The sequence below is a fragment of the Ipomoea nil genome, unplaced genomic scaffold (genome assembly GCF_001879475.1).
Source record: "Ipomoea nil cultivar Tokyo-kokei standard unplaced genomic scaffold, Asagao_1.1 scaffold0706, whole genome shotgun sequence".
In the NCBI taxonomy this organism is placed as follows: domain Eukaryota; kingdom Viridiplantae; phylum Streptophyta; class Magnoliopsida; order Solanales; family Convolvulaceae; genus Ipomoea; species Ipomoea nil.
The window spans coordinates 2023576-2038413 of NW_017617134.1; the positions used below are offsets into that span (position 1 = coordinate 2023576).

Below are 14838 nucleotides of genomic sequence, written 5' to 3' on the forward strand. Positions count from 1 at the left end.
AAACTATCTGGTATCTCATTCATATCTTCAATGTACAGAACTTAATACTTTACAATATTTACATTTATGAATGTAGCTTGTTAACTTGTTTAATAGAGATTAGAGAGTGTATGGGCATGTATAATTTCTCTGCTCGAGTTTGTTCTTAAGACTTACGTTTAACGTATAATCTCATTTCCTCGCTCTTGTCTTTCGTTGGAGAGCTGCAGACATGGTACGCAATCGGTCTGTTATTTCAGTAAACGATGGCCTTGCCGCTGGATCAGATGACCAGCAATCTTCCATCAACTTTCTCCACTCGGAACCACAATGTTGAGGGATGGGAGGCCTAAGAGTGTTATTTACGATGCCACCTTGCACAGAAGCAAAACCCAAGAACAACAGTCAATCTCGAAAATATTGGCATTAGTGTTATGTCCACCTACTTATCACCAATTGGTTTTAAGAAGGATATGACCAGATAACCAAAGAACTTTTTGGTTAAGCGTGCTTGACTTACAGTTAATTTAGTTTGTTTCATGTTTGGCAATTCTATTTCTAAAGCTTCTATAAAACAAAAGAGTGCAAGAAAATTTTCAAATTGTTATCGAAAGCCTACCTATGATGGCACCACAGTGCATATTTGCATATGGTTCCTCTCCTGTCAAGAGCTCCCACATTGCTATGCCAAACGAGAAAACATCAACCTAGGACAAAAAGAAATGGCCATGGGTTCACTTCTAGGTAAAATAGCTTAGCATTGTGACTTGAAAAGGTAAAAATCTCATATCTGAGGTATTACTTTTTCAGAAACGCGACTGCTGTTTCCATTTAATAGCTCGGGCGCCATCCATGGAAGTGTTCCTCGAACACCACCCGAAACAAGAGTGTTCCGTTTTATTCTTGACAGTCCAAAATCACCAACCTGAAAAAGAAACCCTTCATTGATTATGTTTGGTTGAAAAACATCAATTTCACAGGATGGGTTTACAACCTTCTGGGAAATAAATTCTTCACGGTGAGAAGATTAGTCTAGGGAAACTATCCGTTCAAGAAAAAGACAAGGAAAAAAGTGGTCAATAAGGAATAAGGATTAGATACTAACATATATAAACACACACATATACATGTGACTTAGAATTAATTTTATATGCAAATTTACCTTGCATACCGGTCGTTGAGGATCTCCCAAATTGACAAGTAAGTTCTCACATTTCAAATCAAAATGAACAATACTTTTCGTATGCAAGTACTCCATGCCACAAGCAGCATCTAATGCAATCATAAGCTTTTTGCGCTTGTCAAGAATTCTGCAAAAAAGAGACATTCTATATGTAAAACATTTCAAAAGTGCAGGAACATGAAAATTACAAGCAGGTACAAGAGCAAATTCCACTTTTACTTCTCGACTATTGTGGCATTGCCACATTAAGTCCTACTCTTTTAATTTTGTCTCATTACATCTTTGGCTTTCATTTGCTTGCCACAATTAGTCCTCCATTAAAATTTTTTTGGCATTTCACCTTTAACAAAGAAGGCTAACATGTAATTTTATCATTCAAGCCTCTTGTCCCAACATGTAATTTCTATCCCTCTCTCGTAAACTCGTTTTTTTTTTTTTTTGGTCAAGGGGAAGGGGTTGGAACCCCACAGGCTAACGCCTGCTCATGCTACAAATAGTAAACTCTTTTAATCAAATAATAAAGTTACATGTTAACCCTCTTTATTAAACAATGGAATGACAGAAATTTAAATAGAGGGCTAAGGCTAATTATGGCAAGCAAATGAAAGTCAATGATATAATGAGACAAAGCCCTGTTTGGTAACATAGTTAGCTTATCAGCCAATTTTGGCTTATTTGACCACTATTAGCTGTTTGACTTGGTTAAACAATCAATATGAGTGTTTGATTAATTAGCTTTTTGTAACAGCTTATTGATCCAAAATGCTAATTTACCAATAGCTTTCTGAGAAAGTCATTTTACATGTAATCAGCTATCAGCTGACAGCTAATTTACCAAACACTTTTCTGCAATCAGCTAATGTTATCAACCAGTCAAACTCACTAACCCAATCAGCTAACAGCTATTTACCAAACACCCCCAAAATGAAAAGAGTACGACTAAATGTGGCAATGCTACAATAGTTGAAGAGTAAAATTGGAATTTGCTCTAATAGTAATAGTGGTAGTAGTAACAGTAATAATTATAGTAGTAGTAGTAGTTGTAGTAATAATAATAATTACTATTACTATCAATTAACAATAGTAATAGCAATAACAATAACACCTCACCTATCCTTCCTCACAAGAACATGTCTCAGTGACCCATTAGCCATGTATTCAGTAACTGTAGCCATTGTTCCTCCAGGTCCATCAGGAACCACCCCATAGAATGCTACTACATTTGGATGGTGAAGTTTGGAAAGAATCTGAGCCTCTCTCCAGAAATCTTTAGTCTGCAAAATAGTGCATTTAAATATTTATTGAGGCAATACCAGAATACAATTTCTTTCTTCCTATCCCTAACCAGTTAGGGATATTTCTGCCAATTTATCTCGTTCCATTTCTGGCAACTTTCTTCAAAAGAAACTATTAAAATTGATATCTGAATTCAAACTCCAATTTTGTGTCTGAGTTTGGGACCTACCAACTGCTCTTGATCAGATGATCTGCCAGCAAAACAGCTCTTTTTTATCATCTTGATAGCAACATCTGTTCCCCTCCACTTTCCATGATATACAGTTCCAAATGTACCGGAACCCAACTCACGCAGTTCTCCAAGATCACTATTTCTTATAATCTGTCCATAGTAACTCAAAACATTCAGTTTACAGTTACAATGACCAAACTTAAAGGATATGGAAACAGTAATCTATGCAAATACTACAGTTACAATGACCAAAACCCTATCAACTATTCAACTATAGTTATAGTTCAACACTTCAACTAATATCAGCTAGATTAAAAGCTTATTTTAACCTTTTTCATGTTAGTACCATTAAAACCAGGATTTCCATTCAAAGGTCAACCCAATATATTGTTAATTTGTTTTCTGCTCTTTTAGCCTTGTATATCTGGTTGGAATTTAATTATACTTTCTAGTCAATCTGCATAAGTAATCCTACTTGATTTTTTGACCTGTTAAATAATTTTTTTTTTTTGTTAGACCATGAGGTGTCCTGAGAAGGCCCTAACTGTAGGAGGCACCTTTAAGCCCGTGCCATACTCAAACTAATCCCCATTCGCACTGGGCCGGCCCAATTAAGAGGCAAAGTGCTGGCCAGATTGGTTTTTCCATACGAGAGGGGGTTCGAACTCCCGACCTCTCTTAAGGGATGAAAGTGTGACCTGTTTAATAATTGACCAAGCCAAATTGCAAAATAAGTACTATGTAATGTATATCTATTTGCCAGTCATCAGTTTGATGCAAAGTCCTAGCACGGTGTCCATATAATTTAATACAACATTTCACAAGTTTATTACTTCAAATGTATTTAACTTAGAAGTATATTAGAATCAACATCAAGGTAGAAAAAAGGGAAAAACTAAAGTGTATTGCATAATTAACTTCAGATCTGTCATTGTATATAGGGGCGAATTTGTTCAAATAACTACAAGATAGAAAGTTAAACTTCAGAGTTGCTACTTAAATGTCAATATAGCTGCTTCTAGAGCCAACCACGTGTCCAAGTTCTCAGGGAAAACAGGTTAAAGTGAGAAAGAGACATTAAAACTAATTCACAATGGTTGAACTTTATTTTCCAGGCCTCCCTGCATTGAGTTTCTGTACATAGTGCTGGCATAATTGCACTAAAATATTAGGACGTAAAATAACGGAACTGAAGAATGTCTTACAGCAAGCTTCATGTGTGCAACAGCATGTTCTTCTGGTCTACCTACTTTGGTCATGGTAAAATGAATCATAAACACATAATACTCCGTATATAATATTTAGTAATACCTATGAAGATAAGATGGCACCATCCAGGAACCATACTAGCTATGAAAATTAGGGGAAAAAAAGGTGCAAACTCCACATAGAAATATAAAGTATTAAAGTGAAAACTGTGACTTCTGACCTGAAAACCATATATCCCTGCCTCCATTTCAATATTTGTACTGATAGATAAGCCCTCACCATCACCATCAACTTTGTCATCCTAACAAATACACGGAATTGTCAATTTTACATACAATTTATTGGGGTCGTGATTTCAAAACTTTTCTCTTCAATATAATGACTCAACATGGCTACATTACCTTATCAGCAGGTTTGGTGGGAACACTCTCAGATTCTCTGTTTTCTCCAAGGGGTGGAAGCCCGTCACTGGGTTCGTCTTGTACACGTGGTACAACAGCTGGAGATAAGGGAGCATCAGGAGGTGTGTTATTGGCATTATCTTCCCCAAGAATCCTCTGTTCCGGGACTCTACAGTGATGAGAAATATCTGAGAGTTGAAATTCAAAAAATTCTTCATCCCCAGAATCATGTTTTTGGTTAGAAACTCTATCACAGTTTTCCTCTTTCAGTTTACCATTGGATATATTCCCATGGATACCAACATTTTGTGCAAAAGCAGCACCTGAAGCTGAATTTGGAAATGATATGTCACTAATACGGGGATCGTTCGAGTCTAAAAAGAAGCCAGATCTATCTGCGGAGTTCTTGTGATAAGCAGGTTGCAGTTCATGTGATAAGCAGAAACCATCCTCAGTGTTTTTTGTCGTTCCAGATGCAGCATGCTTCTCCCTACAGTTGTTTGTGGAGTAATCAGGTATAATAGGCGGTGGAGCAAAAGTTCTGTTTTCACTGACTTGTGGCTTTGAAGTTGTTTCCCGACAAGTATTAGGATCATTGCAGTTCTCTCTGCAACCGGTTGTTGAATTACTGGGAGAAACACGTGGTTTAGAAGAGTTCCTGCCTCCATAAGCTTTTGGCGTGCAGATATCCTTAATTCCAAAATAAGATCCTTCCTTAGGTGAATAAGCATTCTTCTGCTTTATCCAATTTATTGAATTTGGACCCCATTCTGCATATTCTTTGTTAATCTCTGGTTCTTTAAGATTTTTCTGATGCTCATTCTTACTCATAAACTGTTTCTGCTCTCTCAGCTCTTGCCAGTGCATTGACCTTTCCGGTGAAGAACTAAATATTTCAAGTGAGGGAGAGTTCTCTCCACTAAAGTTTGAAGAGACATTATATCTCTCTTCACATAGCAGTTGTGGATCGGATATTGCATGATGCATTCCATAACCGGGTTTAGCTTGAAAATCTACTCTAGGGAGCAAGTTAATGTCCCGAGAAGGTATTAGCCTTTCGGAATGCAGTGGTATATCTTTTGACACAGACATTTGGGAGTCCAAATCGTTCTGATGAGAAGGTTGAAAAGTCATACAACGTTTAAATTTACGATTTTGAGAAAAGGGCTCAGGAGCCTTGTTTGGTTCCAACAAATGAGTGTTTTCTTTTTGGTAATAACTCAATGGACTATTATAGCAATATGCTGGTTTTGGGCTATAGAATTCATGGCCATCAGGAGACGCAAAATTATTATATCCCACATCTAGAAACTGACCTGGTGGTGGAGACAAAGGAGGAGATTGCATGTACGATTTGGGAGGGGTCTGAGATGCGTTAAACCAATGAGCAGTGGGCTTTTGAGGGACTAATATGTTCATTGCATTGGTTCTTTTCCGCATCTCAAATGGATGGAACGAACCGGGATTATCCCTTTGGTTTGCCAAGTTCTCTCGGCTCGAGTTCCTTTGCAGACCTGGCTCCCGCATACCATTAACTGCGACAACATACTGATAGTCAGCATCGGTCTGCTGTAAGCTCATTGGTTCATACGAACAAAGACTCTCGGCATCGGAGGAAGGCACGAGAAATAGCCGTAGCCGTAGTGAACTTTTTTCCAAATCATGATATTCCTCGATCATGTTATGGAGATCCTCATCAGAAGTCACGGATATAAGTGCATCAAGATCTTCGCCAGGCAGCTGGTATTTTATCGTGTGAGGATGATTACAAATGGCTGTAGTCTTCTTCATTAGTTCATTATAAGTTACGTCTTTCCTAATTGATATCATTTTAGTCTCCCCGCCCACATACCTAAGCCTACGATCATTTGGCCTGGGCAGAATTCTTCCTCCAAAGCTGCAGATAAATTTCATTCTTCCGGGGAAAGAATTGTACGAAACTTCTGGACTATGGTTGTAGGGGTAAAACGAATGTAGGGATTTTGATGCATGAAGAGGCGACCCCGATGTAGATCTATCACCATTGCTTTCGTCTGCGAACCTTGCTCGATGTTGTCCTTTCCCGGGAATTTCCATTGCATAGCTACTCGTGCTATCCAAATAAGCTCTGTAATTGCCTCTTAACGCATATCCATTGTTAGGAGAAAACTCTGAGAACTCCATACCACTCTCGGAACCTCTTTGAATTCCAAGTAGACCATTGAGCTCCTCATATACAAGATCGTTTTGAGAAATGGTAAAACCATCCCCCCTCACTTGGTTCTTTTCTGCACCTCTCATGGTGGCTACATTTCTGGGTGTAAACTCTGCAGAAAATACTTCACCCGTCTCTACAGAAACATTATGTACATATTTATCCCTATAATTTATGTCATCTTGGGCACCATCATGAATGAATTCAGATAAAGAACCAGATGACTCACTGGTCATTTTTTTCTCAAATGAAGCCCAAGGAAGATAAATGAACGATCACGACTTCTGCACCCAATTGTCAGTACTGTATAGAGCTCACTACTGATGATACGAGAACTTCTCGAGCTCACAAAACAAAATTTCCCCACATAAAACCTCAATTGGACCTTTGCAACACATATTTTGTAGGCAATATATATGTATATATCTATCATTCAAGAACCTCCCTTTCTGCTTTGCATTCATCCACAAAAAAAATGTATGCCCCTATGTACTACTTTCTGGAAAAAACATAAGAAAAGGACAACCCCAATGGAAAAAACTCCTGTGCATTCCCATTTTGAGAAAGGTCAATGACAGGGCTTCCCAGCAATACAAATGAATAAATATTCATTACCTCCTATCAATGAATTTGATTGATCACATAACGAGGCACCATTTACCCATCGAAAGAGATTCCTCCATTTGACCCTCAATACTGTAAAATCTTACTGTTCCAACAAAATTAGAGCAACAGTTAACTAACAAAATGTCAAAATCACAAGGGAAAATAACAGAAAACCCATATTCTATTCAAGAAAACAGGAAAAAAAAAAACACCCATCATCAGAATCTAGAAAAATATCCCCCAAAAACAAAAGGGGGGGAATGAAAAAGAAAATCATTCACATTACTGGTGCCAAGATGATGGGGAATAGAATAGAATAGTACCTGTTGGGGTTGTTGAGGTCCTTGGAGGTCAGCACTTCTTGGAATCAGGGTTTCGAAAGAAGGAAAAAAAAATGGAGGTTGAATTTGGGTTTGATTTTGTTGTTGAGAGGTAGAAGTTGTTGATGGAGAGAAATGGAAAAAGGGAGAGGCCATTGCACAATTGCATTTGCATGGGTCTCGGAGTTACCACCCTTACGTGTTGCTTCGCATATACTGTCTACTTCTAAACATATACACAAAATTAATTATATCATTTACAATAATGTTATCATTTGTTTCTATTTAGAGCATATCTTAATAGTAACTATATATTTCTTTTACGAGGAAATTTCAATTTTGGTCATATGACTATAGAGGTCTTGTTAATTTCAGTTTCTGACTTTCAAAATTGTTAATTTAGTACCTTAATTATGTAATTTTTGTCAATTTTGGTCACTCCGGTTAAATTGTCGGCCAAATTTCGCCGGAAAATTTTAATTGTTAAAATAATGAGGGTATTTTGATCATTTCATATCTCTTTTCTTCTTCTCAGGCGAGTCCATCCCTTCCTCTCTCGTTTCCGATGAATACAATGAACTAAGATGATGGGGAAATGAGGGTTGATGATATTAAAGATAGGGTTTAGAGGGAGAAAGAACACTGGAAACGGGAGAGAAAGAGATGAACTCGTCGGAGAAGAAGAAAAGAGGCGTGAAACGACCAAAATACTCTCATTATTTTAACTATTAAAATTTTCCGGTGAAATTTGACCGACAATTTGGCCGGAGTGACTAAAATTGACAAAAAATACATAGTTAAGGTACTAAATTGACACTTTTGAAAGTCAGGGACTGAAATTAACAAAACCCCTATAGTCATATGACCAAAATTGAAATTTCCTCTTTCTTTTTCACATCATCTTTTATCATTTTGTCATCTATTTTATATAGAGCAAATACCAATTTTGGTCCCACAAATATTAACAAAATGACGATTTTGATCCACATGTTTAGTTCTTACTAATTTTCATCCACGACTATTGTTTTAGTACCAATTTTCATCCACGACTATTATTTTAGTACCAAAATTCATTACGCCGGTCACCCCTACATTTAAGATATGCCAAAATTTAAAAATTTTAAGGGCATTTTCGTCTTTTTAAACTTAAGATTTCAATTTGAGCATGAATAAAGGATTTTAAACCCTAAGATCGATCTTAATTTGCAGTTCTCCTCTTTATCCTACCTTAATTTGAGGATGGGAACTACGAATTGAGATAGATCTTAGAGCTTAAATCTCTTTTTTCCTCCTCAATTTGAGATCTTAATTTGTAAAGGACAAAAATACCCTTAATAATTTCATATTTTGACATGTCTTATACGAAAGGGTGACCGGCGTGATGAATTTTGACACTAAAACAATAGTCGTAGATGAAAATTGTTACTAAATCAATAGTCTTGAATGAAAATTGGTAGAGATTAAACATGTGGACCAAAACTATCATTTTGCTAATACTCGTGGGACCAATATTGATATTTTCTCATTTTATATATAAACAAACAAATTAAAAGTCAATTAGTACACTAAGTTTTTAAATGTACCATTAAATGTAATGAAGCCTAAAAATTGATCCGACAAAATACGTAATCGGCGATTGACGAACGGTCGCTAGTCACGAAAAAGGAGACCAAAGTCACCTTCTCTGTAGAGACGGAAAAGGAGACCAAAGTCACCGTTCTCTGTAAAGAAGAATCACTTTCTTGCCAGAGAAGGTAACCACAATGGTTGTCTTCTCACTGGAGCGACCCAAATGGTCACCTTCTCAACTGGAGAAAGCGACCAGTGGATCGCTTTCGCGCCAGAGCGACCCAAATGGTTGCTTTCTCAACCGGAGATAGCGACTACTGTGATCTTCTGTAGGGATCCTGAAGTAATATACTATCTCAAATACTTTTTTTAAAGACACACTTAGTTATAGTTAAAAGAGAGCTTATTAGTTATTACTGGAAGTAGATAAAATCTTACCTAGTGGCTTGTACTACTAGGCAATATGGTATCAAGAAACACTTGGATTAAACTTCATAATCTCAGGACTATATCCGTTGCAGAAATAAGATTTGTGATACATAATAGTAAGAGTTACATACAAAAGTGTAACATTGATATATCTGGTTTCTCTTTTCTTTCAATTTTTGTTTTTTTCCACTTTCCCTAGAGAATAAAGAACAAGAAACTAACAATTACAAAACCATGTTTTTGTTGTATATATTCTTCTACACCTTCCGAGCCAAGGTCCTTTGTTTGGTTGCATGTTGGACTACCTTTTCCTCCACAGGAAGACCCTTCCTCCGTCTCACATCATCGATAAGTTTTCTTGCGGTGTTGCGTGGGACAGCGGCACCCTCTCCAAACTCTTCTAGCTCTTCTTCGGTCTTGGGTACGAAGAAAGGATCTTCGGGATGCGCTTCCCAATGGCTGAGAACGAGTAAAGCGCTTGCACCGCCAGAGGTCCATCTCCTCAACTCATCGGCAAAACCATAGCTCTCTGCTACTGGCACGTATGCGTGCACCGTGAACAATGCAGAACCTTCTTGCATTTCTTCCTTCATAATTCGGGCTCGCCTTCTGGCAAGCACGGCATACATGGGGCCCAGATACTCCGTTGAGGTGTTCAACTCGCAAAAATACATGGCTTCCACAATTCGAGGTTTCTTCTGAAGCACAGCTGCTCTGCAGGCATCCTTGACAGCCGTCATAACTTGTCCAGAGAAAATGCCATACTGCTCCGCTTGGTAAACTGATGAGTCAGCGTCACTAGGCTGCCCGTTCGAGGGATGAATTGATGCCTCGATAACAAACGCCAAACCCCACATAGGTTCATCACACAAAGGGCCAGATGCAGTGGCTAACTGAAACCCGGACAATACACTGCTCTCAAGATTATCTGCTTCTCTTAGCAAAGCTTGATCTGCATCTGATGATTCAGGTGATGCATTTCTATTGGTTGACATATCGAGAAAACCCAACTTTTCGGATACATAAGGGAAGCCTCTGATAAGAACTGAAGAATCATTATCATTCTCCCTTTTTTCAGGTGTGAGGAGAATGTTAGGACCAACTTGCCAAGGTCCTAAAGCCCAAATTCTCTTCGTGAACTTCTGCCACATTTGTTGAAATTTTTCTATCCTATCAGTATCTGCCCCTGCAAACCCAGATAAATAATCACTCTCCACAGCATCTTTCATGCGTTCCTTCAGTGCTTCAATTGGATTCTCATCTTCCACAATGCTACCTCTAATGGTTTCCAGGCTTTTACAAGCCTGCAACGATTTACCGCCAATTATACCTCCAAGCAAACTAGAACTTTCATCAAGCAACTTAGTTAATGCAGTTGGAAGCTTTATGACTTGCACTCGAACAACACATCTTCCATTTGGTGTTGTTTTTTCAACAAAGTCGGAGGAGCTTTGACTCAATAGCTTGAAATTTTCAAAAAGATTTGACGTGTCACCTTCAATCGTCTCCCTATATGAGACAAGAGGGGGAGAGACTTCCAAACTCACCTTTGCAAATCTCTCCTTCAAATCTTTAATGCATCTCTGAAGATGGACCTCCCCTGCTGCAGAAAGCACATGTTCTCCCCTGGCAGAAACGGTAACCTCAACAAATGGATCTGCACGGTTTAGAAGCTTCAATCCCTTCATAAGTGCGCCCATTTCAGCGGGATCAGAAGGTTCAATTGCAACCTTAAGAGTGGGTGAAACCTGGAAAACCATACTTGAGAATGGCCAGCATTTTAATGTTGAGGAAAGAGTTGCACTTTTCAATATATATTGGCCAAGGCCTCTAATAGCAACAACATTCCCTGCCTTGGCTGAAGCCACAGGTTTCAATCCTTGACCCATCATTAAATATAAACCATGCAACTCAGCCTCCTGCACGTGTTTCTGCATTGATTCAAGCTTTAATGGATCATAAAGAGCAGAAAGAACAAAAATCTTCTGCCCAGAATGAATAACCCCACTAAAGATCCTAGCAAATGCTAGGAAACATTCTTCTGAATCACCATTTCCATTATCATCGACAATCTCTCCGCGAGGAAGCATTTTTGATGAAACAGCAAACATTTTGGACACAAATGCAATGCAAGGTGCATCAGGGCTGGAATCACAGGCCTCCACCGATTTCCTTACAACTTCCGCGTCACCAAGAACATCAGAGTTACCTCCACTGTCTTCTCTCTTCGGAAGCAAGCGTGATATTCGAAAAGACTGAGCAGAGATGGGATCAGGCATGTATTTAACAACCATTGACAAAACTGTATCAGATAAGGGCAGCCAGCGGCTCATGACTGACTGAAGCACTGCTTTTGGATCCTTATGTTGAAGTTCACGAGGAGGTATGGACAAATTGAATGACTTGATAACTTTCTCAAGCATCCCCTTATCGCCATCTGCTTCCAATGCAGCTTGATAAACCTGCCATAGTGGCTCAAGCACAAATTGCACAAACATTGGCCGAGCCTTGGTTCCACTAACTCCCTTCTTACCTACAATCATCTTGGTCTTGGAGTTGAAATATCTAGGACCCCAAAATGCCTTCTGCAATGCAGATGAACTTGCACCAAGTTTTGAAGCATAAAATTCAGCAAAATCACTAATACTAAAGCCCCACCCATCAAGTGCACATACAAACACTACATTACCCTTCTGGGGCTGAAAAGTATCCTCTTCATCATCCTCTATAAATTCAAAATTTTCATCATTCACATCTCCCGTTTGGGCTGATAGGAGTGAATCAACATCTGACAAATACTTTTCAGACTTGTATGCACTGACAATCCCATTCACCTCATGTACAATCCTTTGCAACCGGATATATGCCTCCATAGGGCTCAATCTCAATTCAGAAATCAACCTATCAATCTTATTCAAGACCAAACAAGGAGTAAGTTTCTCAATCCATGCTTGGCGCAAAACAGCATGGGTCTGAATATGAACACCCTCCACAGCATCCACCAATACTAAAGCTCCATCACTCAGCCGTGCAGCAGTAGAGACCTCACTGCAGAAGTCCATGTGTCCTGGAGAGTCTATAAGGTTGATATAGTTATCCTGATATTGAAGAGCAATAGAAGAACTCTTCATCGTTATAGCCCGCCTCTGCTCCTCATCCAAAAAATCCATAAACCTAAGCCTGCCTGCTTGCTTCGGATGAAGTACTCCACCTCCATAGGAAGCAATCAAGTGATCTGCCAATGTGGTCTTGCCATGATCGACATGTGCAAGAATGCATATGTTTCGGAGCCTTCGAGAATCAAAGTCACCCATCTCAGGGGTGGATCCAAAAAAATTTCTGAGTGGGGGCAAAGTTCAAATGAATTCAAAAATGTCCCTGACAAAATATGATTCAAATAAAAATTACATTATAAATTACAATACAATGTTTATCATTAATCAATCCTGCTATATTACAATTTACTAATTAAAACTTCAAGCAGCAGACTAATAGCATATTGAAATTTGAATTTTTGGAATCAATAGCATACAACATACTGGAATAGTGGACAAGTCATTAAACCAATAAACCATAAGGATTATGGAGTACTTAATTTACAGATAATATACACAGAATATACACAAAATACAGACAGTATAAACAGAATAATTTTTTTGGGGCTATATGTATATATACAGCATACTGATACTGGAATAGTAGACTAATAATTAAACCAAAAAATCATATGGATTATGGAGTACTTAATTTACATACGATATAGGCAGAATATACACAGAATACAGACAACATACACAAAATAATTTTTTTGGGGAATGTATGTATATATACAGCATACTGATACAGTGATAATAGTGGACTAATCATTAAACCAATAAATCATATGGATTATGGAATACTTAAATTTACAGACTACATTTAAAAAAAAAAAAAAAAAAAAATTAAAAGTTGAAGATTGAAGATTGAAGATTTGGGGAATTAGGGATTTTATCATTTATGGAATTAGGGCTAACTAATTAAGAAAATAAGGTTGAAGATTGGTTCTAACCTGAGCACTTGCAAGTTGTTGCAGACTTGCCGGTTGCTGGAGACGGTGTGCCGGAGAGATGGACGATAGTGGAGCAATGGACTGAGATGAAGAGAGAATATGGAGCTGCTGGCTGTTGGGAGTGGCTGCGACCTGCGTGGGTAGTGGGCTGTTGGGAGTGAGGCACGAAAAAGCCTTGCAAGTTGCCCGGAGGCCTGGAACTCAATCGCTGAAACGGCAGAACAGAAAAGAAATTTTTAAAAAATTATATAATTATATCGAAGGTCGCGAATCCAATAAATATAAGCAACAGGCCCCTGCTGCGTTAAAGAGGGAGGGAGGGAGGCTCAATTTTCCGGTGAGTATGGCGGTGGTGAAAAAAAGGGAGGGTCCAAAATTGATTTAGGGTTTCCCTTGCCCTATTTCATGCGTTTTCTTAATTGGGTTGTTTAAACTTGCATGGTTGAGTTTCCACTTAGGTGGATTAAATTTATTTTATTTATTTGTTTTTGTTGTAACTTGGGAAGCTGTCATTACTATTTTAGTCTAAATAAATATTACTTTTAGTTTAAATTTTTTTAATTCTTCTTAATTTTCTTTTAGGTAGCATTGTTATTGTCGGTATATGTCCTTTTTTTTTATATATATTATTATTAGTAATGTGTCGTGTGTAATTAAGTTACTGGTGGTAGCATAGATGGATTCATCATGTAATGAGATTAAGGTGTAGAAAGAGTTAGATTTGTCTTGCTGTGTATATGACTTGGATTTTAGTTATACTATGAATTCTTTATCTTACAAGTACTTGTTGATATTTGCTAGTGATAGTTTCGCCCTACATATTTCATATGTTGTAAGGTGTGTGTCGTAAGTTAAAGTATTAAACAAAATATTAATATTTAGAGAAAAATGGTCAAATAGGCCCATAAACATTTTGCTAAATGTCAATTAACCCCACAAACTTTTTAAAAGGTCAATTGAACACATGAACACACAATTTTGAGTCACTTGACCCCATTAACCACTAACTTTTCCCTGAAGAACCGGTAATTGACCATGTGGCGCCACGCTTTGTTTTATATTTTGAATTGCCACATAAGAATTATAAAATAAAATAAAAATTAAAAGATGATTTAAATGATACCTACAGCCCTAATTCTGATGTCGACAGACTCAACTTCTTCTTCAAAATCTTCTCTTCATCTTTCTTCGAAAATCTTATGCTTCTTCTTTCTTCGAAATCTTCTACGCCATCTTCTGCTTAGGCTTCTATTTCGCGTCTCACCTTTGGAGATGACATCATCATGTTTGAGTAGTTCACCATTTTTGTCTCCCTCAAAGGCGAGACCAAAATTTGGAATCTGCCATCAAACAGAGGATCAATTGTATCATTTCGGAAGAAAGGCCTATGACCTTTGAGTGCACAGCAGGTGCTCGACAGAATCCCGAGCAG

At 38.0% G+C, this 14838-nt stretch overlaps 2 protein-coding genes across 2 annotated transcripts; both read right to left on the reverse strand.

The window, feature by feature from the left end:
• Positions 1-6670, reverse strand: LOC109176416. Its single transcript, XM_019325847.1, has 8 exons — positions 4241-6670; positions 4060-4140; positions 2628-2780; positions 2273-2436; positions 1142-1289; positions 782-904; positions 599-686; positions 1-353 (listed from the first exon to the last, which is right to left on the reverse strand). Exons 1-8 carry the CDS (start codon positions 6668-6670, stop codon positions 172-174), a joined length of 3369 nt encoding a protein of 1122 aa, XP_019181392.1. The 3' UTR covers positions 1-171.
• Positions 6671-9398: 2728 nt separating this feature from the next.
• On the reverse strand, positions 9399-13766 carry LOC109176490 (elongation factor-like GTPase 1). Its single transcript, XM_019325933.1, has 2 exons — positions 13407-13766; positions 9399-12736 (listed from the first exon to the last, which is right to left on the reverse strand). Exon 2 carries the CDS (start codon positions 12670-12672, stop codon positions 9616-9618), a length of 3057 nt encoding a protein of 1018 aa, XP_019181478.1. The 5' UTR covers positions 12673-12736; positions 13407-13766; the 3' UTR covers positions 9399-9615.
• Positions 13767-14838: the final 1072 nt, after the last annotated feature.